Genomic DNA, 16,747 nt, shown 5'->3' with positions numbered 1-16,747 from the left:
TGATATATTGGGGATATTCTGTTTGTAACATTATAAAGTATCAGTTTGAGTTCATTGTATGACAACGTTGTTATGTTACAGAAGACGTGAGATAAGAAGTCTCAGTATAATGACCTCATCTTTTTGTAGGATATTTAGGTAGATTTGTTTTTTCCAGAATCACTTAAAGTGGTTGTAAACCCCAAATATTTAAAAAAAATGTACTTTTTTCCATAAATGAATACATTTTAATGTAAACATCCATACAGCTGTGAGTGTACCTCAGAAAAATGTTCCTTTAGCTTGTCTCCACCCTCCAAAAACTGCTGGTCTGTGGGCGTGGCTTAGGACCAGAGAATAGTAGGCGGAGATGTGATGTCACACAATCCCCCAGTTATACCCCCCTCCAGCCTCGGCTCAAGAACAATCACTGGTGCTGATGAATGCTGAGTTGTGGATCCTGTGAAGGCAGAGACCAGCATGGAGAGGACACCCCCTCCCCCACCCCTTGCAGTGTATTACATGGAGGCTCATACTGGTCTCCTCCTCAGCACAGCCTGTCACTCACAGGAGAAGGGGAATGGTGACACCATATTTCTGCTGGTGTCAGATTTATTCTGCTCAGAAGATCAGGTGGGATTTCTGGAGAAAGGGATTGCTTCAAGATACCAGACTAAGCTGAATGGCTCAGTAAAGGTAAAATCTACCCAACTGCAGGATTAGACGGATTTGTGTTTTTTAGGTTTACAACCACTTTCAGTAATACATTATTAGCAGTGACATGGGTACCAGTCTGTGTGACACCAAACCTGCCAGAAAAGCAGTTCTCTCTAAGGTAGTCATGTCCTTACCAGCCGAGGTTAAAGGTCAACCCTTGTCATGTTCCAGAAGACATGTCAGAGAATTCCTCATCCTATACTGCCCCCTTCAGGTCACTGAAATCAATTAGTAGAGAAAATAGCACCTAGTCTGACGTCATTGTGAGGAGAGATGAGCTTTGCCCGCCTAGGTTTTATTTGGAGGGATAAAAGTAAGAGACGGACAGAGAAGAGGACACACATCACAAAACAAGACCTCACAAGACAGGAGACAAGGGGCAACAGACGGACACAGACACCCCCTGAAGTGAGCGCACTGAAAGCTGACATCACTGACACCATACAGTCCATATTGGGAACTAGAACTTTCATTTTCCTCGGATAACTTGTACTCCCCTTATATCTCCAGATACATTGTTTAGTCCGATAACGGTTCTGGTGAGCACAGGAGGGGATGTGACGTCATTTTACCTGCAGTATAAATTATTATCATTTCACTCCTCTGGGGAAGATTGATTTTACATATCCCTGAAGCTGATTCTGGCTTCTAGTCAATGGTTTATCCGGATGTATACAGTATATATATGACAAGGCAGACTACTTCATGTAACATTACATCTTCATCTCAGATTGTAAGCGGATTGGATTGGCCTGTGTATGGGATTCCAGATCAAGTCATGGCAAGGTACACGTTGAGCGTTGAATATCTGGCTGTAGAGAGATCACGGGGGGGATTTGTATATCTGTTGTCACATGTTGCTGAGTTACTGATTTCTTACACGACATTTCCAGACAGTTGGATGTAATTCATTAATATTTGGAAGTAATTGCTGGCTTGTATTTCTCCCCATTATTGTGGATTAGATCATTGTACTGTTATCTTGTATTGTTTATTATTTATCATCACCTATTATATTTCATCCCCATTTTGTACTGATTTATATTATTAATAAATATATATTTTTGCACATTATTGTGTTTTATTTCATCTTCCAATTATCACAAATACAGAACTGGGATGTCGGTTACTTTGTGAGAATTAGTAGGGAATCTCCTTCATTCCAGATCCCGCCTGTTTCCATGAATTGTATACGGATTATTTCCTCACAGATAAAGTTCTGACAATTTGTACCGTTCTGGTGTTTTTGATCCTCAGAAATGAGATCTGCCGTCATCAGACATGATGGATTTTCAGACATCTATCCCATAGTTTGTAGACTCTATAACTCTCCTACACACTGAATCATAGACACTGATTGGGGTTATTGTACCCAAGAAATGGCGCAGAATACACCTTTGTCTACATTTATAAGGAAAGACCATTTATTTGTAAAAACAGGAAACAAGCAAAAATGGTAAAAAGTGGTGTTTAAATACCACCAAAATAAATATCTATTTGTGTGAAAAAATTACAAAAATATAATTTGAGTACAATGTTGCATGACTGTGTAATTGTCATTCAAAGTGAGCGCTGATAGTTACCAGTCAGCCTGGGCAGGAAGGGGGGGAAGTGTCCGGTATACAGGAGGTAGAAATATTTATTTTTATACAGACCTCCAAGTGTTTGTGAAATCTCCCACCACAAAATGTACTCAGCCAATCACAGGGCAGGACTCCATTTTTACTCTTCTCCTGATATCAATGGCTGACCCGGTCCCACACTTCATCCATGTCTTTGGGGACCTCTGATCTCCTTATGGACTGTTTCTTCCATGATGAAGATCAGCCATGGAGTATATCTGAGGTGTATATCAGGGTGTGCTTCTTCCCCACATGAGAGCTGGGATGTCCAGCAACATTCATCTCGAAGACATTTCCCGCACCCAAGGCACTAATACACCTGTTGTGTGGGACCCCTGATGTACAGGAGGACAGGACTTCAGTGAGGAAAATTTCTCTCACTCAGGACAGGGAAGTGGCTTCTCCTCATGTGAGATCTCTGATGTCTTGAAAGATGGGACTTCACTGAAAAACATTTCCCACACTCAGGACAGGAATACGGCTTCTCCCCTGTGTGAGATCTTTGATGTGTGTAAACACTGGACTTATTTAAAAAACATTTCCCACAGTCAGGACAAGAATACGGCTTCTCACCGGTGTGAGACCTTTCATGTTTGACAAGATCTGATTTTTGTGCAAAACATTTCCCGCACTCAGGACAGGAATAAGGCTTCTCCCCCGTGTGAAATCTCTGATGTCTGTACAGATGAGACTTCTGTGAAAAACATTTCCTGCACTCAGGACAGGAATATGGCTTCTCTCCCGTGTGAGTTCTCTGATGTGTGTAAAGATTGGACTTGTCTGAAAAACATTTCCTGCACTCAGGACAGGAATACGGCTTCTCCCCTGTGTGAGATCTCTGATGTGTGTAAAGATCGGACTTCTGTGAAAAACATTTCCCGCACACAGAACAGGAATACGGCTTCTCCCCCGTGTGAGATCTTTGATGTCTGTAAAGACTGGACGTATCTGAAAAACATTTCCCGCACTCAGGACAGGAATACGGCTTCTCCCCCGTGTGACATCTTTTATGCCTATTAAGTTGGGATTTATAATGGAAACATTTCCCGCACTCAGTACAGGAGAAGCTTTTCCCTGTTGGAAGGCCGGCCCGGTCCCACACAGTCTGAGGTTCCTCAGGATACGAGGAATCCGATGGTCCATCTACACTGGGTGGTGCCGGATGGACATTGGAGGGAGCCGGGTTTTCTCCTGGACTATACTGTGTGATGTCCTCATCTTCTACTTTCCAGTCTGGAGACAAAGTGAGACAATCCTCGGAGGTTTTCCTCATCTCCCGGCCATGGACTAAAATACAAAGACAAAGAGGATTACTAGACAGGAGCCGATCGGTTCCTCCAAACCAGGACTCCGCCCACATCAGGAAGCTTGGTCTCTAAGGAGCTTACAATTCCACCCTCAAGGTAACTAGGAAATGGCTCCTCTGATCTCCTACCAGGTCATTTCTTTATTCATGGACCTTAGTCAGAGAGTGAGGAAACAACCAGAACTGTCTTTTATAGGAGGGACAGTGATGAGGGGATTATAGGACGAGGGTCCCCACCCCCTCTATCACTCATCGCCATCTTCCCAACACAAGAAGTACTGCACTTCCTTATTTAGTCCATGATTTAGTCATGAAGAACAGCGGGGCTGAGCCCCACCAGAGGTCAGAGAGTGAGGATGGGGGGAGAACAACCAAGATGAAGACTGGACTGATCCTGAAGACCACCATCATTGGGGTATTGACTCCTCCCTCATTATCACTTTCTGTTTAAGGGTCCAAAGTTGGAGGATGTTATCACATTATTATCACCATGTAAAAGTCTGTGCTCCAATCACATCATCCAATATAAAATGTCCAGCTGGGAGGAAATGGGTGAAAAATCATTAAGGCCTATAGTGTGTAATGTACAACTTACCATATAGGATACAAAAGTTAGGACTATACAGTATTAGTTTTCTTTTTCAGGATTTCTTCTATATTCATCTGGTGATCTAGCCAGTAAATCTGTTTTATAAAAACTCTGCAGCAGAATGTATCAGTTCCAGGGATGAGGCAGACCATTTACCACTGACAGGGGGTTTACAATGATCAGCTTTTAGTTCCAAAAAGTATTTTATTAGAAGAAAAAAAGGGTCATAGCAAGGCAAACACAACTACGGATCGCAGTCTGAGTATAGACACAGTAAACAGCATCCCGTATTGCAGACGGGTCAGAGATGAAGACTACAGTGCAATCAGAGCATGACAATGCAATAGGACAGATGTATATTACATATCTGCAAATATGAAGAGTCTATTAGCTGAATTAATGTAAATAATAATAGAAACTGACCCATGTAATAATGAGCTCTTATGTTGCGGGTGTACAAAGTGTTGGGCAAGGGTAGCCTAGAACAGTGTGTATGTTCCGTGTTGTGTAATAATGAGCTCTTAGGTTGCGGGTGTACAAAGTGTTGGGCAAGGGTAGCCTAGAACAGTGTGTATGTTCCGTGTTGTGTAATAATGAGCTCTTAGGTTGAGGGTGTACAAAGTGTTGGGCAAGGGTAGCCTAGAAAAGTGTGTATGTTCCGTGTTGTGTAATAATGAGCTCTTATGTTGCGGGTGTACAAAGTGTTGGGCAAGGGTAGCCTAGAACAGTGTGTATGTTCCGTGTTGTGTAATAATGAGCTCTTAGGTTGAGGGTGTACAAAGTGTTGGACAAGGGTAGCCTAGAACAGTGTGTATGTTCCGTGTTGTGTAATAATGAGCTCTTAGGTTGCGGGTGTACAAAGTGTTGGACAAGGGTAGCCTAGAAAAGTGTGTATGTTCCGTGTTGTGTAATAATGAGCTCTTATGTTGCGGGTGTACAAAGTGTTGGACAAGGGTAGCCTAGAAACGTGTGTGTGTTCCGTGTTGTGTATCCGGATTAAGAGAATGTGTGTTACATGGAAGTATTTGCATTTGTAAGAAAATAATTGCTATATTCTGTTGGGGCTAAGTAAATGATAAGAGTGTATACAAAAAGAAGAATGAAGAGAAGTCTGAAAGAATAGGACAGTTAAAGAGAGGAGTGTGGCGTGGTGTAATTGGAGGGGGGGAGAGGAGAAAACAAAATGTATATAAATTTGGGGAAGGGAGAGGAGGCAAGGGGAGAATAGATAATTGCAGATAAATAGATCATATCCTTATGTAGGAGCCGGTAAAGTCTTCATTTAGCTCAGCATATAATATACGTATAGTCAATCAGTAGGGCAAAATGTGGGTCAAAAACTCAGACGACACATTATGCTGAAAACTTTCACCCCATCCAATTGTAATTCAAAAACAGCCTTGATGAACCTGGCATTCTCTAACACATCATTATGTCTAACCATTCAGTCTGGGGGTCTAGATTGGACATGCAGTGTTGTGTGGTAGGTAGTGGTGGTTTGGAAGTGACTCCAACAGCCCCATGTCCTCCTAAATCTCTCCGGGCATTCCTGCGACACAGAAATCAGTTCCTCCATTTCCTCAATTTTGTTGATCCTAGTAAACCATTCTCGAATAGTGGGGATATGTGTGGAACTGGGATACACTGTTTTGCAGCGTTCACCATATACAAGGCCAGTGATTTACGGTACGTCCTAAAAGGGAGTGAGGAGTGGTGGGGCAGGAATTGTGCGGGGGAGAGGTCTAGGGCGTACGTAGTCACTTGTGTAATTATGGTTTGAACTTTTCTCCAGAAGAGCTTTATCAAAGGGCAATCCCACCATACATGCAAGAGTGTACCTATTGCCTGGTGGCATCTCCAACACGAATCTGAGACATTAGGATCGAATTTGTGAAGCAGGGAAGGTACTCTGTACCATCTAGAGTATAGTTTGAAGTTGTATTCCTGTGTGGAGACACAGATGGACCCTTCATGAATGTGTTCATAAATGTGATCCCAGTCTTCTGGTGATAGTTGGAGTTGCAGGTCGGAGCTCCAGGCCCTGCAAGCTTTTCGGGACGGAAGATCAATCGTGTTTTCGAGGCATGTGTATAGCTGGGATACAACATGTCTCTGGGGTGAATCTGTAAAGCATAGTTTTTCAAATGGGGTAAGTGGTCTAGTGTAGTCTGTTAGATGTGAAGAGCTATGTATAAAGTGGTGGAGTTGTCTGTACATCCACAGTGTCAGGGATGGCCATTTATTTAGAATGAGGTCTCTGGATAAGAGTGTCTTGTCTTTCAAAAGATGATGTATCCTCAATTTGTCTGTGGAGCTATACCCAGCGAGAAAGGCACTCGACATACCGGGTGGGAAGTCTGGGTTCAATTTGATCAGAGTGAGTGGGCCAGGGGTGGAAGAGAAACCGTTTTTCTGATTCATCTGATAGTAACATGATAGAGTGGGGCCTATGAGAGGATGTTCCCTGAACTCAGGTGGGATGTGGGTATTTTTCAGCCAAGTGGTGGTTGCTAGCGGGGTCCCCGAAAATGCAGCTTCTAAGGTAACCCAAGCCTTACGGTTGCAATTTGTCGACCAATCAACTATTCTTGCCGGGTGACAAGCTTTGTAGTAACGGGTGATGTCAGGTAGTCCAATACCTCCACTCTTCTTAGGCATAGTGAGTTGGTCGAAGCCCATTCTGGGGCATTTGTTACCCCATAGAAATGAGGTACACAGTGTTTTGTAAGACTTAAAAAAGGAATTGGGTAATTTGTTTGGGATCATTTGCAGTAGGTATAGAAGTCTAGGGAGTACGTTCATCTTAAGGATAGCAGCTCTGCCAAACCAAGAGAAAAATGGTTTGTCCCATGTCTGAAGATCTTTGGTGATGTTACATATGAAGGGTAAGAAGTTTTTAGTATAGAGCTCTGTAAGGTGGGTCGGCAATTGAATTCCTAAATACGTGATGGCCTCGGATTGCCATACAAAGGGAAAATTCCTTGTTGCTTGTTTGATCGCATCCTTGTTCAGGGAGACATTTAGGGCCTGGGATTTAGTGGAGTTTATTTTGAAGTTGGCCAAGTATTGAAACAATTTGAAAACGTGTAGTAGATTAGGTAGCGTGATATGTGGTTCTGTCAGGAAAAGTAAGATGTCGTCAGCAAAAGCTGCTACCTTATGAACTTTGTCATTGATCAAAATCCCTTTAATAATGTCAGTCTGTTTAATGCAATTCAAAAAGGGTTCCAATGTGAGAATGAATAGGAGGGGGGATAATGGACAACCCTGTCTGATCCCATTGCCGATCGAGAAGGCGTCTGAAAGGAGGCCGTTGACTCTCACTCTGGCCATTGGCATTGCATATAAAGACATAATAAAGGTAAAGAGCCGTGGAGGGAGCCCAAGACCCGTCAGAACAGCCTCCATGTAGTCCCATGCCGATCTATCAAAGGCCTTCTCCGCATCTAGGGAGAGGAACAACGTATGTAGGAGGATTTGTTTCATCTCTGTGTATGACCTGAGGCCAGTCACTTCTCTGGGTATATGGAGGGTTTACAACCACTTTAACTGTTTATTGTAGACAAGTTGCAGAGATCCCACACCGCTGCCTCCCATCTCCTGAGACTGCACTCAGTGACTTGGGTCTGAGACACTACAGACATATCCCTCCACCCGGCACAGCCAGCAGATAACAGAGCAAGGAACCCTGGGAGAAATGTTCTGTTAGAGATCTTGCTGGTCCCGGGCATGGGGAAGAAGACCCAAATCACATGTCCCAGGAGCCTAGGTCACATAACGCTGTTAGCAGAACCCCAGAATCTCCATAAATCCAGTCTAGATACATAAATTGTGTCTGCAGCACAGAGAAGGAAGATTATCCGAGAGAAATCCAGGAATACAGGACGGGGAACACAGCTCAGGAAAGTGACCAGGGGATTACAGGCTGATATCACCCAGTCCCCGCCCTACTCTGGACCAATCAGTGAGCAGTATGGGTGGAGGAATGGATTTAGTGTTCATGACCCACCTGTGCTGATCTCTGTAGGAGTGTCCTCCTCTATAAATGTCCCCGTTATTCCATCCTCCTCCATAGACTGCTGATCATCCCTCACATACGCCTCTTCTTCTTCTGCTTTCACCTCAACTTTTATATCTATCAGATCTTCACCCTAAACCAAGAAAAAAATCATCTGTTAAATATAAACTCACATGAAAAATGCACAAATTTTCTCCACGAGACCATTCTCTAGATGCTCTATCCCAACCTTGTAATGATGATCTTCCTGTGTGGAATCCCAGGAATACAGAGGACGGGGACATCTCTCTGGTGGGTTCCTGGTATTAGGTGGCTCCATCATATCCTTGTGTCCTTCTGAAAACTCCTCCATCACTCCATACTCCTCATCCTCCTCTTTATACTCTTCTTTAACATCAATATTATCATCCCCGAGGATTCCACTCTGAATATATAATAAAAATGACATCAATGGTAACAATGCAGATAATGTACAGATCCTAATGATACTATCAGTGATTGTTCCTCATCTACCTGATGATGGTGAGGGATGGTGTGACCTTCCTGTGTGGAATCCCGGGAATACAGAGGACGGGGACATCTCTCTGGTGGGTTCCTATGACTGGATCCATCTGTAGGAAACACACACACTGACTGAATCCATTGTTTCTATGTGTTTATCAGATGATGGGGGATCTAGGTGGATCCTCCGTACTGCTCTCTCCTTTACAATAAAGTCTCCTCTTACCCGGTGATGTGAGGGGCGGCTGATTGTCCATCATGACGTCCTTGTAGAGATCCTTGTGTCCTTCTAAATACTCCCACTCCTCCATGGAGAAATAGACAGTGACACCCTGACACCTTATAGGAACCTGACACACACAATGATACAGTCACCATCCAGACACATCCCTTGTCTGTTACTGGAGAATGTCCCAGAATTCCCGGCACCGCTCACCTCTCCTGTCAGCAGCTCAGTGATCTCTCTGGTGACTTCTAGAATCTTCTTCTTCTTTCTCTCTTCTATCAGGGAGGGGGGTGGAGGCAATGTGATGTCATATGATCTCCAGACTTCACAGGAGGAAAACTCTACATCTGAACACAAATAGTCACATCAAATGATATTCCCAGAATCCTCCTCACCTCTCCATTCAGGTCTCCATTTTATTAAAGCCCCACTTCAGGCTGAGGTATAATTTCCCCCCACAGGACCCCCACACTACGCAGGGTATAGGCTTGTTGCAGCATTCTGATGTCATTACATACAACGCAGGACCAACAGTCCCACCTTACATGTGAGGATACCAAGGGGCCACCATATCCTGATGTAGTGATTTTTGGACTATTTATTAAGGAAAATGATATTACCCAAAAGAAAATCCTAAGCTGATTGTGATGGGCTAACTCATTGATTAACTTCAGGTGACCCATCCAGGAAGCCCCCATAAACAATGAGTGGATGAGGTCTGTTTAAAATACAATGGAGACCAAATACACTATTTGAGACTGGCAGATTCTCAAACACAAAGTACCATAAATTGACAATTGTGGGACTCAGTATTATTTACTATGGTTTTCCCAAGACCTTGCAAGATGTTTGTTAGCCAAACAAGCACAACTGTCTATGGAAAGCCAGGAGGTCAACCTCAATTAAAGTGAATCACAGGTCTCAGGGAAACTCAATATGGTGAGTCAGAGGTCTCAATAAAACCCAACTGGATGTGTACTCTCATGATCACACAATACTGCTAGTAACTAGAGCCTTCCTATGCCATATCTCCGTGAACTTTGCACTTTTCATGAGGAAAGACTTAATTCAGGTAATATATTACCAAAAATCTTGGCGTATATCTAAACTGAAATATTATCACAGGTATATACCAACACACCAAGATCCATTTAATAGAGTTGGATACTGCAGATCACTCAACTGAATATCATGAAGTCATAGGATATGAGATGGTTTGTGAGTGGGGTAAATGACATATATCAAAATAAAGATACAACACCTGTGTCTACATCAAGATGGAGAGAGAGAGACGGTATAAATCATCTGATGAACGGGAATTAGGCACACAAGATAATACAGAACAAATGATGACATCATTATACAGAGATCCGCCATTTCAGGACAAAAATCAGCAATCAAAATACAGCTCATATCAGGAAACTGAGACACCAAATCTATTCACTTATTTCTATGGTCCTTATTCCAGAGATATTGGGGAAAGTCATTTATACAGTACCTTAATAGGACCCATATATTTTATCTAGAAAGATATACTTTTTATATAAAGGGTGAGTCATCATTAAGATCACCAGTTCATTCGTGATACCTGACTGTCCCCGGAGGACAGGTAAGGAACGTCTAAGTCACTCAAACTTCTAAGCCGTCCAATCAACAAGCCCATTGGGAGGTCCCTCAGAACAATGGACCTCGACCATATAAAAGATGGCACACACTTGATGGAATATACTTCATACCAGACTACTTCACTTCTTCACACTTCATACTTCACTTCTTCAGACTATACTATACATATACTATACATAGACTATACTATACTGACTAGACTTCAGACTTCAGACTTGATACTTCACTGAGATACTGTACTTACTTTTCAAAACTTACTCTAGATACTTACTTCACTTTTCAATGCTCATACTATACTCACTTGCTACCCGCTACATGCTGCTATTTTGCTGAGAACTTCCAGCTGCCATTTTATTTTTGACGGTCTATTTTGGAGGAAAAGACTTTCGCCAGAGACTCTGCTGCTGATCCAAATTCTGGTGCCTGACTGACCGGAAACATTTTTCTTTTCCCCAACTGCATCCCACTGGGAGACCTCAGAAATCAAAATTCTGGGAGTGCTGAGACTGCGTCAGAATACCGTAATTTTCTTTTATATTTAAAACTGATTAATATTTCTAACATTTTATTGTGTGGTTAGGATAGTGTAGGAAGGTTATCTGGACAATGATTAATATAACTGTTTGGGTATTGATACTGATATTATATACTGTATACTAACTGATTTGTAGTGTTGTTGTGGTGCTAATTATCAGAGATACTTTCTTATTTCCCTACGGCCGCGGGAACATGGAAATAAGATCTGAAGCACTATAGGTGACAACTAACCCCTCTAAGATTGTTTTACATTATTTAATAGACATATATTGTGTTTTTATACCATAGAGGTTAATGTAATATATCTTTGTGTGTATGAATATACTCATCACCAGTCATTTTTGTTTGTATTAATATATATATGAATATTTGTACATAAATACATTTATTTATCAAAAAGGCAAATTTTGTGTACATGGTAAAGGAATCACATTGGTGAAAAGAACTCAAGGAACATTATTAAGTGGTGATCAAATTATTAAGGTGTCCAAATTATTGGTTTAATAAATATTTGCCATATTTTAACAGCAAGAGGCACTGCAATATTTGGATAAAAAAGGGTGTAACGAGCGCTGGATAATATTACAGCAAAATGTAAAAGCAGCTGGCATGAAAGGCAAGCCTCCAAAACGCCTCGTGGTATAACAGTCACATACAAAAAACATGCAGCGCTAGAGTATGAAGATCTGTCTCACGATAAAGTGTGACCACCTAATTAGGTATAAACGCAGCTAGCATAAAGGTAATGGTCTAAGCAACCAATACTACAACATTCTCATGGTTAAGAAGGTGTAAATGGTGATATAGGTGTCAAAGTCAATATATCATAGGAGTGACGTAAATAAATCTGTGACATCTGTGGTAGGAAGTGTGGCTGTAGAATGCACTAACCAGATAGCGCAGATATTAGCGCATTGGAGTAAAATGACCTACTCCTGGTCAATGGATCAGGGAACCTGCCGGAGTGGTGGTCGTGTCTGCTGTGGTCACCAGAATCGTCTGCGTCCTCTCCAATTATGGAATTCCCAGGTGTCCAGTGGAATAAGCGATCATCCAGTATGTAGTGGACTCCTTATGTCAGCGACCTCCAGGGGTGCGGTGTGCGTTCAAGGAACAGGAATCACCTTCAGGGCTCAGAAATAAACCCAAAAGAGAGGCTTCCGATAGTGTGATAACTTTTATTAAGGAGTAATAGACAAATAAAGCACTTACATGGTGCAATACACAATTCCAAAATTCCAAAGATGGCCGCCCGTATCAAGGTGTGGACCATGTGGGTAGTAGTGGTAGGTAAAGTAGCATCTCTCTAACGCGTTTCGTGGCAATTGCACGTTGTTTATTCCACTGAACACCTGGGAATTCCATAATTGGAGAGGACGCAGACGATTCTGGTGACCACAGCAGACACGACCACCACTCCGGCAGGTTCCTTGATCCATTGACCAGGAGTAGGTCATTTTACTCCAATGCGCTAATATCTGCGCTATCTGGTTAGTGCGTTCTACAGCCACACTTCCTACCACAGATGTCACAGATTTATTTACGTCACTCCTATGATATATTGACTGACACCTATATCACCATTTACACCTTCTTAACCATGAGAATGTTGTAGTATTGGTTGCTTAGACCATTACCTTTATGCTAGCTGCGTTTATACCTAATTAGGTGGTCACACTTTATCGTGAGACAGATCTTCATACTCTAGTGCTGCATGTTTTTTGTATGTGACTGCAATATTTGGTTTAAGGGATTGGACACCACCCTATTTAGTGTCACGGAGTGCCAGTGCCTCTCCCATCCCCCGCCATATCCCTCCACCCCTCCCTTCCCCCTTTCACATTCTGATGTCCATGTAGCTTCCATGAACATTGCTGGGCCGGCCGTTGTCGAGGCAACCTAGCAGTGTCCCACATGGATTTTAAAATACTCGCACAGGAAGCCGCCCTCCTCTGTGTTCCTGTGCACATTGCTGGAATCATCTTGCTCCCTCCGCTGAATGTCTCAGGGTGGGAGTCTCTGCAGCTCTGCATGAGCCCCTCTTCCAAGGTCACTGGGCCCTGGAGAAGCTGGCCTCTGTGAAGGCCCCTGCCTTTGGATCGCTGGGCCCCTGCTGCTGATCGCTGGGCCCCTGGAGAATCTGGCCACTATGAGGGCCCCTGCCTGCTGGTCGCTGGGCCCCTGGAGAATCCGGTCACCGTGAGGGCCTATGCTTTCTGATCGCTGGGCCCCTGGAGGAGCTGGCCGCTGTGAGGGCCCCTGCTGCTGATTGCTAGGTCCCTGGAGGAGCCGGATGCTGTGAGGGTCCCTGGAAGCTGCCGGCTGCCGAGCGTCCACAAGTCGCCCACCTCCCTGCAAGCCGCCTGCTGCCAAGCATCTGCAAGTCACCTACCATGAGTGTCCCTAGAAGCCATGAACTGCCCATGGTGTGCGCACAGACTACCCGTGGTTTTGAACCATCCCTGCTGTGTGCACTGGCCACCCATGTTTTCAACTGTCCCTGGTGTGCGCACTGACCACCCGTGGTTTTGAACTGTCTGTGCTGTGTGCACCGACCCCCCGTGGTTTTGAACTGTCTGTGCTGTGTGCACCGACCCCCCGTGGTTTTGAACTGTCCCTGCTGTGTGCACCGGCCACCCGTGTTTTCAACTGTCCCTGGTGTGCGCACCGCCCGCCCGTGGTTTTTAACTGTCCATGCTGTGTGCACCGACCACCCGTGTTTTGAACTGTCCCTGCTGTGTGCACAGACCACCCGTGTTCTGAACTGTCCCTAGTGTGCACACCGACCCCCCCTCCCCGTGACCCCGATGTCCCTAGAAAGCTGGGTGGGAGCTTTGCTATGCCAGACTCCACCGCTCGAGTCCCGTTGAGTCTCCGTGACCCCGATGTCCCTAGAAAGCTGGGTGGGAGCTGTGCTAAGCCAGACTCCACAGCTAGAGTCCCGTTGAGTCCCCGTGACCCCGATGTTCCTAGAAAGCTGGGTGGGAGCTGTGCTAGGCCAGACTCCACAGCTAGAGTCCTGTTGAGTCCCTGAGACCGCTGCCCAGGGGTAGGTTGCCCACCTGTTGCCCGAGTCTCCAATCTGCTGTCCAGTCACTGAGGGAGCTCAGCTGAGGCGGGACCCTCGTGACCCGGCTCTGCCTGGGACCCCCCAAAACTAGGGGGGAGCTTGCCTGCCTGTTGACCGAGACCTTTGCCCAGGGGTAGGTTGCCTGCCTGTTGTCCGAGACTCCAATCTGCTGTGCAGTCATGGAGGGAGCTCAGATGAGAACCCAAGCCTAGGGGGGAGATTGCCTGCCTATTGCCTGAGACCCCTGCCCAGGGGTAGGTTTCCCGCCTGTTGCCCGAGACTCCAATCCACTGTCCAGTCAAAGAGGGAGCTCAGCTGAGGCCCCAAGCCTAGGGGGGAGATTGCCTGCCTGCTGCCCGAGACCCCAGTCCTTGGGTGGGTTGCCTGCCGAAGACCCCCCGTGCCTGGAATCGTCCCTAGTTTGCGCACACATCACCCTCCCTGCCATTTCCCTATTGAGTGTCTGTCATTTTGTTGTTTCAATAAAGCTTTGTGTGTTCCCCATCTTCTCCGTGTGCTCTGTCCTGCCTACACTTCCGTTACAGTTAGTATAAATTATATCATAAACCACCACACTAAGAGCATCAGAAAAAAGTCAAGATGGAGGGACACTGGGAGGAGGAGCTGTGAGGTAAGTGTGATGTCATAGGATTCTCTGACTCTGGATGGAGGGACATTGGGAGGAGGAGCTGTGAGGTCAGTGTGATGTCATAGGATTCTCTGAGTCTGGATGGAGGGACATCGGGGGGAGGAGCTGTGAGGTCAGTGTGATGTCATAGGATTCTCTGACTCTGGATGGAGGGACATCGGGGGGAGGAGCTGTGAGGTCAGTGTGATGTCATAGGATTCTTTGACTCTGGATGGAGGGACATTGGGAGGAGGAGCTGTGAGGTCAGTGTGATGTCATAGGACATATAGACTCTGTATGGAGGGACATTTGGATGGGGAGATTTGAGGGGTCCTCTATATGAAGCTCCCATGCAAACCAAATCCTTGTTCCTGGGTGCGTCCTACCTCTCCTAAACTGAAGAGTGAACTTTGACCTTTACCATCCACAAATCTGTCCGGAATCTGTGGAAGTAAGCTGTCATGTGATCAGGTGACGTGCGGAGGAACGGAGTGTAAATAGCAGACAATTGTCTCCAGAGCCCCTAATGGTGGGGATGGATTTGGCGGCGTGCTGGTGCCAAGTTTCCTCCCCCCAGGGTCACTGCAGGTGTGGAGAAAAGCTGTGTAAGAGGATATGGAGGAGAGATGAGGAGGAGATCCAGGAATCAGGAGAAAGGTCAGGGCAAGCAACAGACGAGCGCATCCAAGAGACCAAGCCGGGGTCACTACACAGAAAATCAATCCAAGGAAACAACAGGCAGGACGAGGAATAGCAAGAAGGAGCTGAGAGACAAATGAGAATATTGCTCAGCCAATGGGAGATGATCTCAGCATGACTTCCATCATGAAGGAGATGAGGGGGAGGGGAGGAAGTCACTGAAGGTGACCATAGATCCATGGAAATTCAGCTGGTTCAGCAGGGATCGCTCACATTTCCATCCATGTGTGGCCACTGCCGGATAAAAGCCACTCCCTCTGCGGCTGCAGCCAATAGCTTCAGTGCTGATCTGTGTATTCTGAGAGCGGAGGAGTCCCCCCATTGTCAGAATACAAGAGTGCAGCGGGGAGGATTCCCCCATCCACCTCCAATGTGTGGATGGGGGAATCGCTTCAGTTTTTATGGTCATCCCGCTGGCTGATCGATAAAACTGAACCATGTAGGCCAGCTTTGGGAGCAAATATATTATCATCAACTCCTCCCCCTGAAGGGGTTCATCTGGGTTCCCACACTATATATGTATCATCATCTGCTGGAGACAAAAGATGTAACAGTGACTATGGGGGAAGAGGATGGACATGACAGGGGTTACTGGGTGTAAATAGGAAATAACATCTTATTACCTCCTCTGCTGCCACTTCCACCAATGTCTTCTCTCTGCTTCCTCCCACATGGAACTTCCTGTCTGTACCTAATATTACTTTCTGTCTTCCAGAGAGACTTCCTGTCTGTGATCACCACCTAGTGGAGGTCAGAGGAGCTGCAGCCCTGGGAAATGTCTGGTAGTGTGGCCCCGGCTCTGTCATTGGTGCCCAGTGTCCCGGATGATGAGGGACAGTCCCGGGATTTAGTCTCCTGTTCTATCATGTCCATGTCTTGCAGATTCCAGGACTCCATGCAGAGTGGCAGTGAGGTGATGACACCTTGAACACTCTCTGGGTTCCATCACCTATCAAGTAAAGGTATGAAGACATAGGACACACCCCCCGACACGCCCCCTAAAGGAGAATGATACAAAGAAATGATGAGATAACCCCAGAAGTGCTGTTTATACTTCTATTCCTTTATACCGGCTTTAGAAATGTACTAATCCAGAAATGTAGACGTTGGAGGGAAGGTTTAGCCCGGGAAACACTTCCTGATAGATAAATAGAGCATTTTATATCCAACTATAGAGATCCGAGCAGAATGAGAGACGAAGGAGGAGGAAGGAGGGACAGCCGGGAGCT

The 16,747-nt window shown here is 45.2% G+C and overlaps 1 protein-coding gene across 1 annotated transcript in view; it reads right to left on the bottom strand.

Moving 5' to 3' along the window:
• Nucleotides 1–6,892, bottom strand: part of LOC149461885 (uncharacterized) — an 82,471-nt gene extending 75,579 nt beyond the window's left edge. The window contains exons 1-2 of the mRNA XM_089677733.1: nt 6,853–6,892; nt 2,728–3,605 (exon numbers count right to left, since the gene is read on the bottom strand). Of these exons, the coding sequence (XP_089533859.1) occupies nt 2,728–3,605; nt 6,853–6,892 (918 nt within the window). The remainder of the gene's footprint in view (nt 1–2,727; nt 3,606–6,852) is intronic.
• Between the last annotated feature and the right edge of the window lie 9,855 nt (nt 6,893–16,747).

This window comes from Staurois parvus, unplaced genomic scaffold (assembly GCF_062004578.1).
Source record: "Staurois parvus isolate SC_StPar_1 unplaced genomic scaffold, SC_StPar_1.0 ptg000191l, whole genome shotgun sequence".
Taxonomy (NCBI): Eukaryota; Metazoa; Chordata; class Amphibia; order Anura; family Ranidae; genus Staurois; species Staurois parvus.
This window is presented reverse-complemented; position numbering and strand designations above follow the sequence as displayed.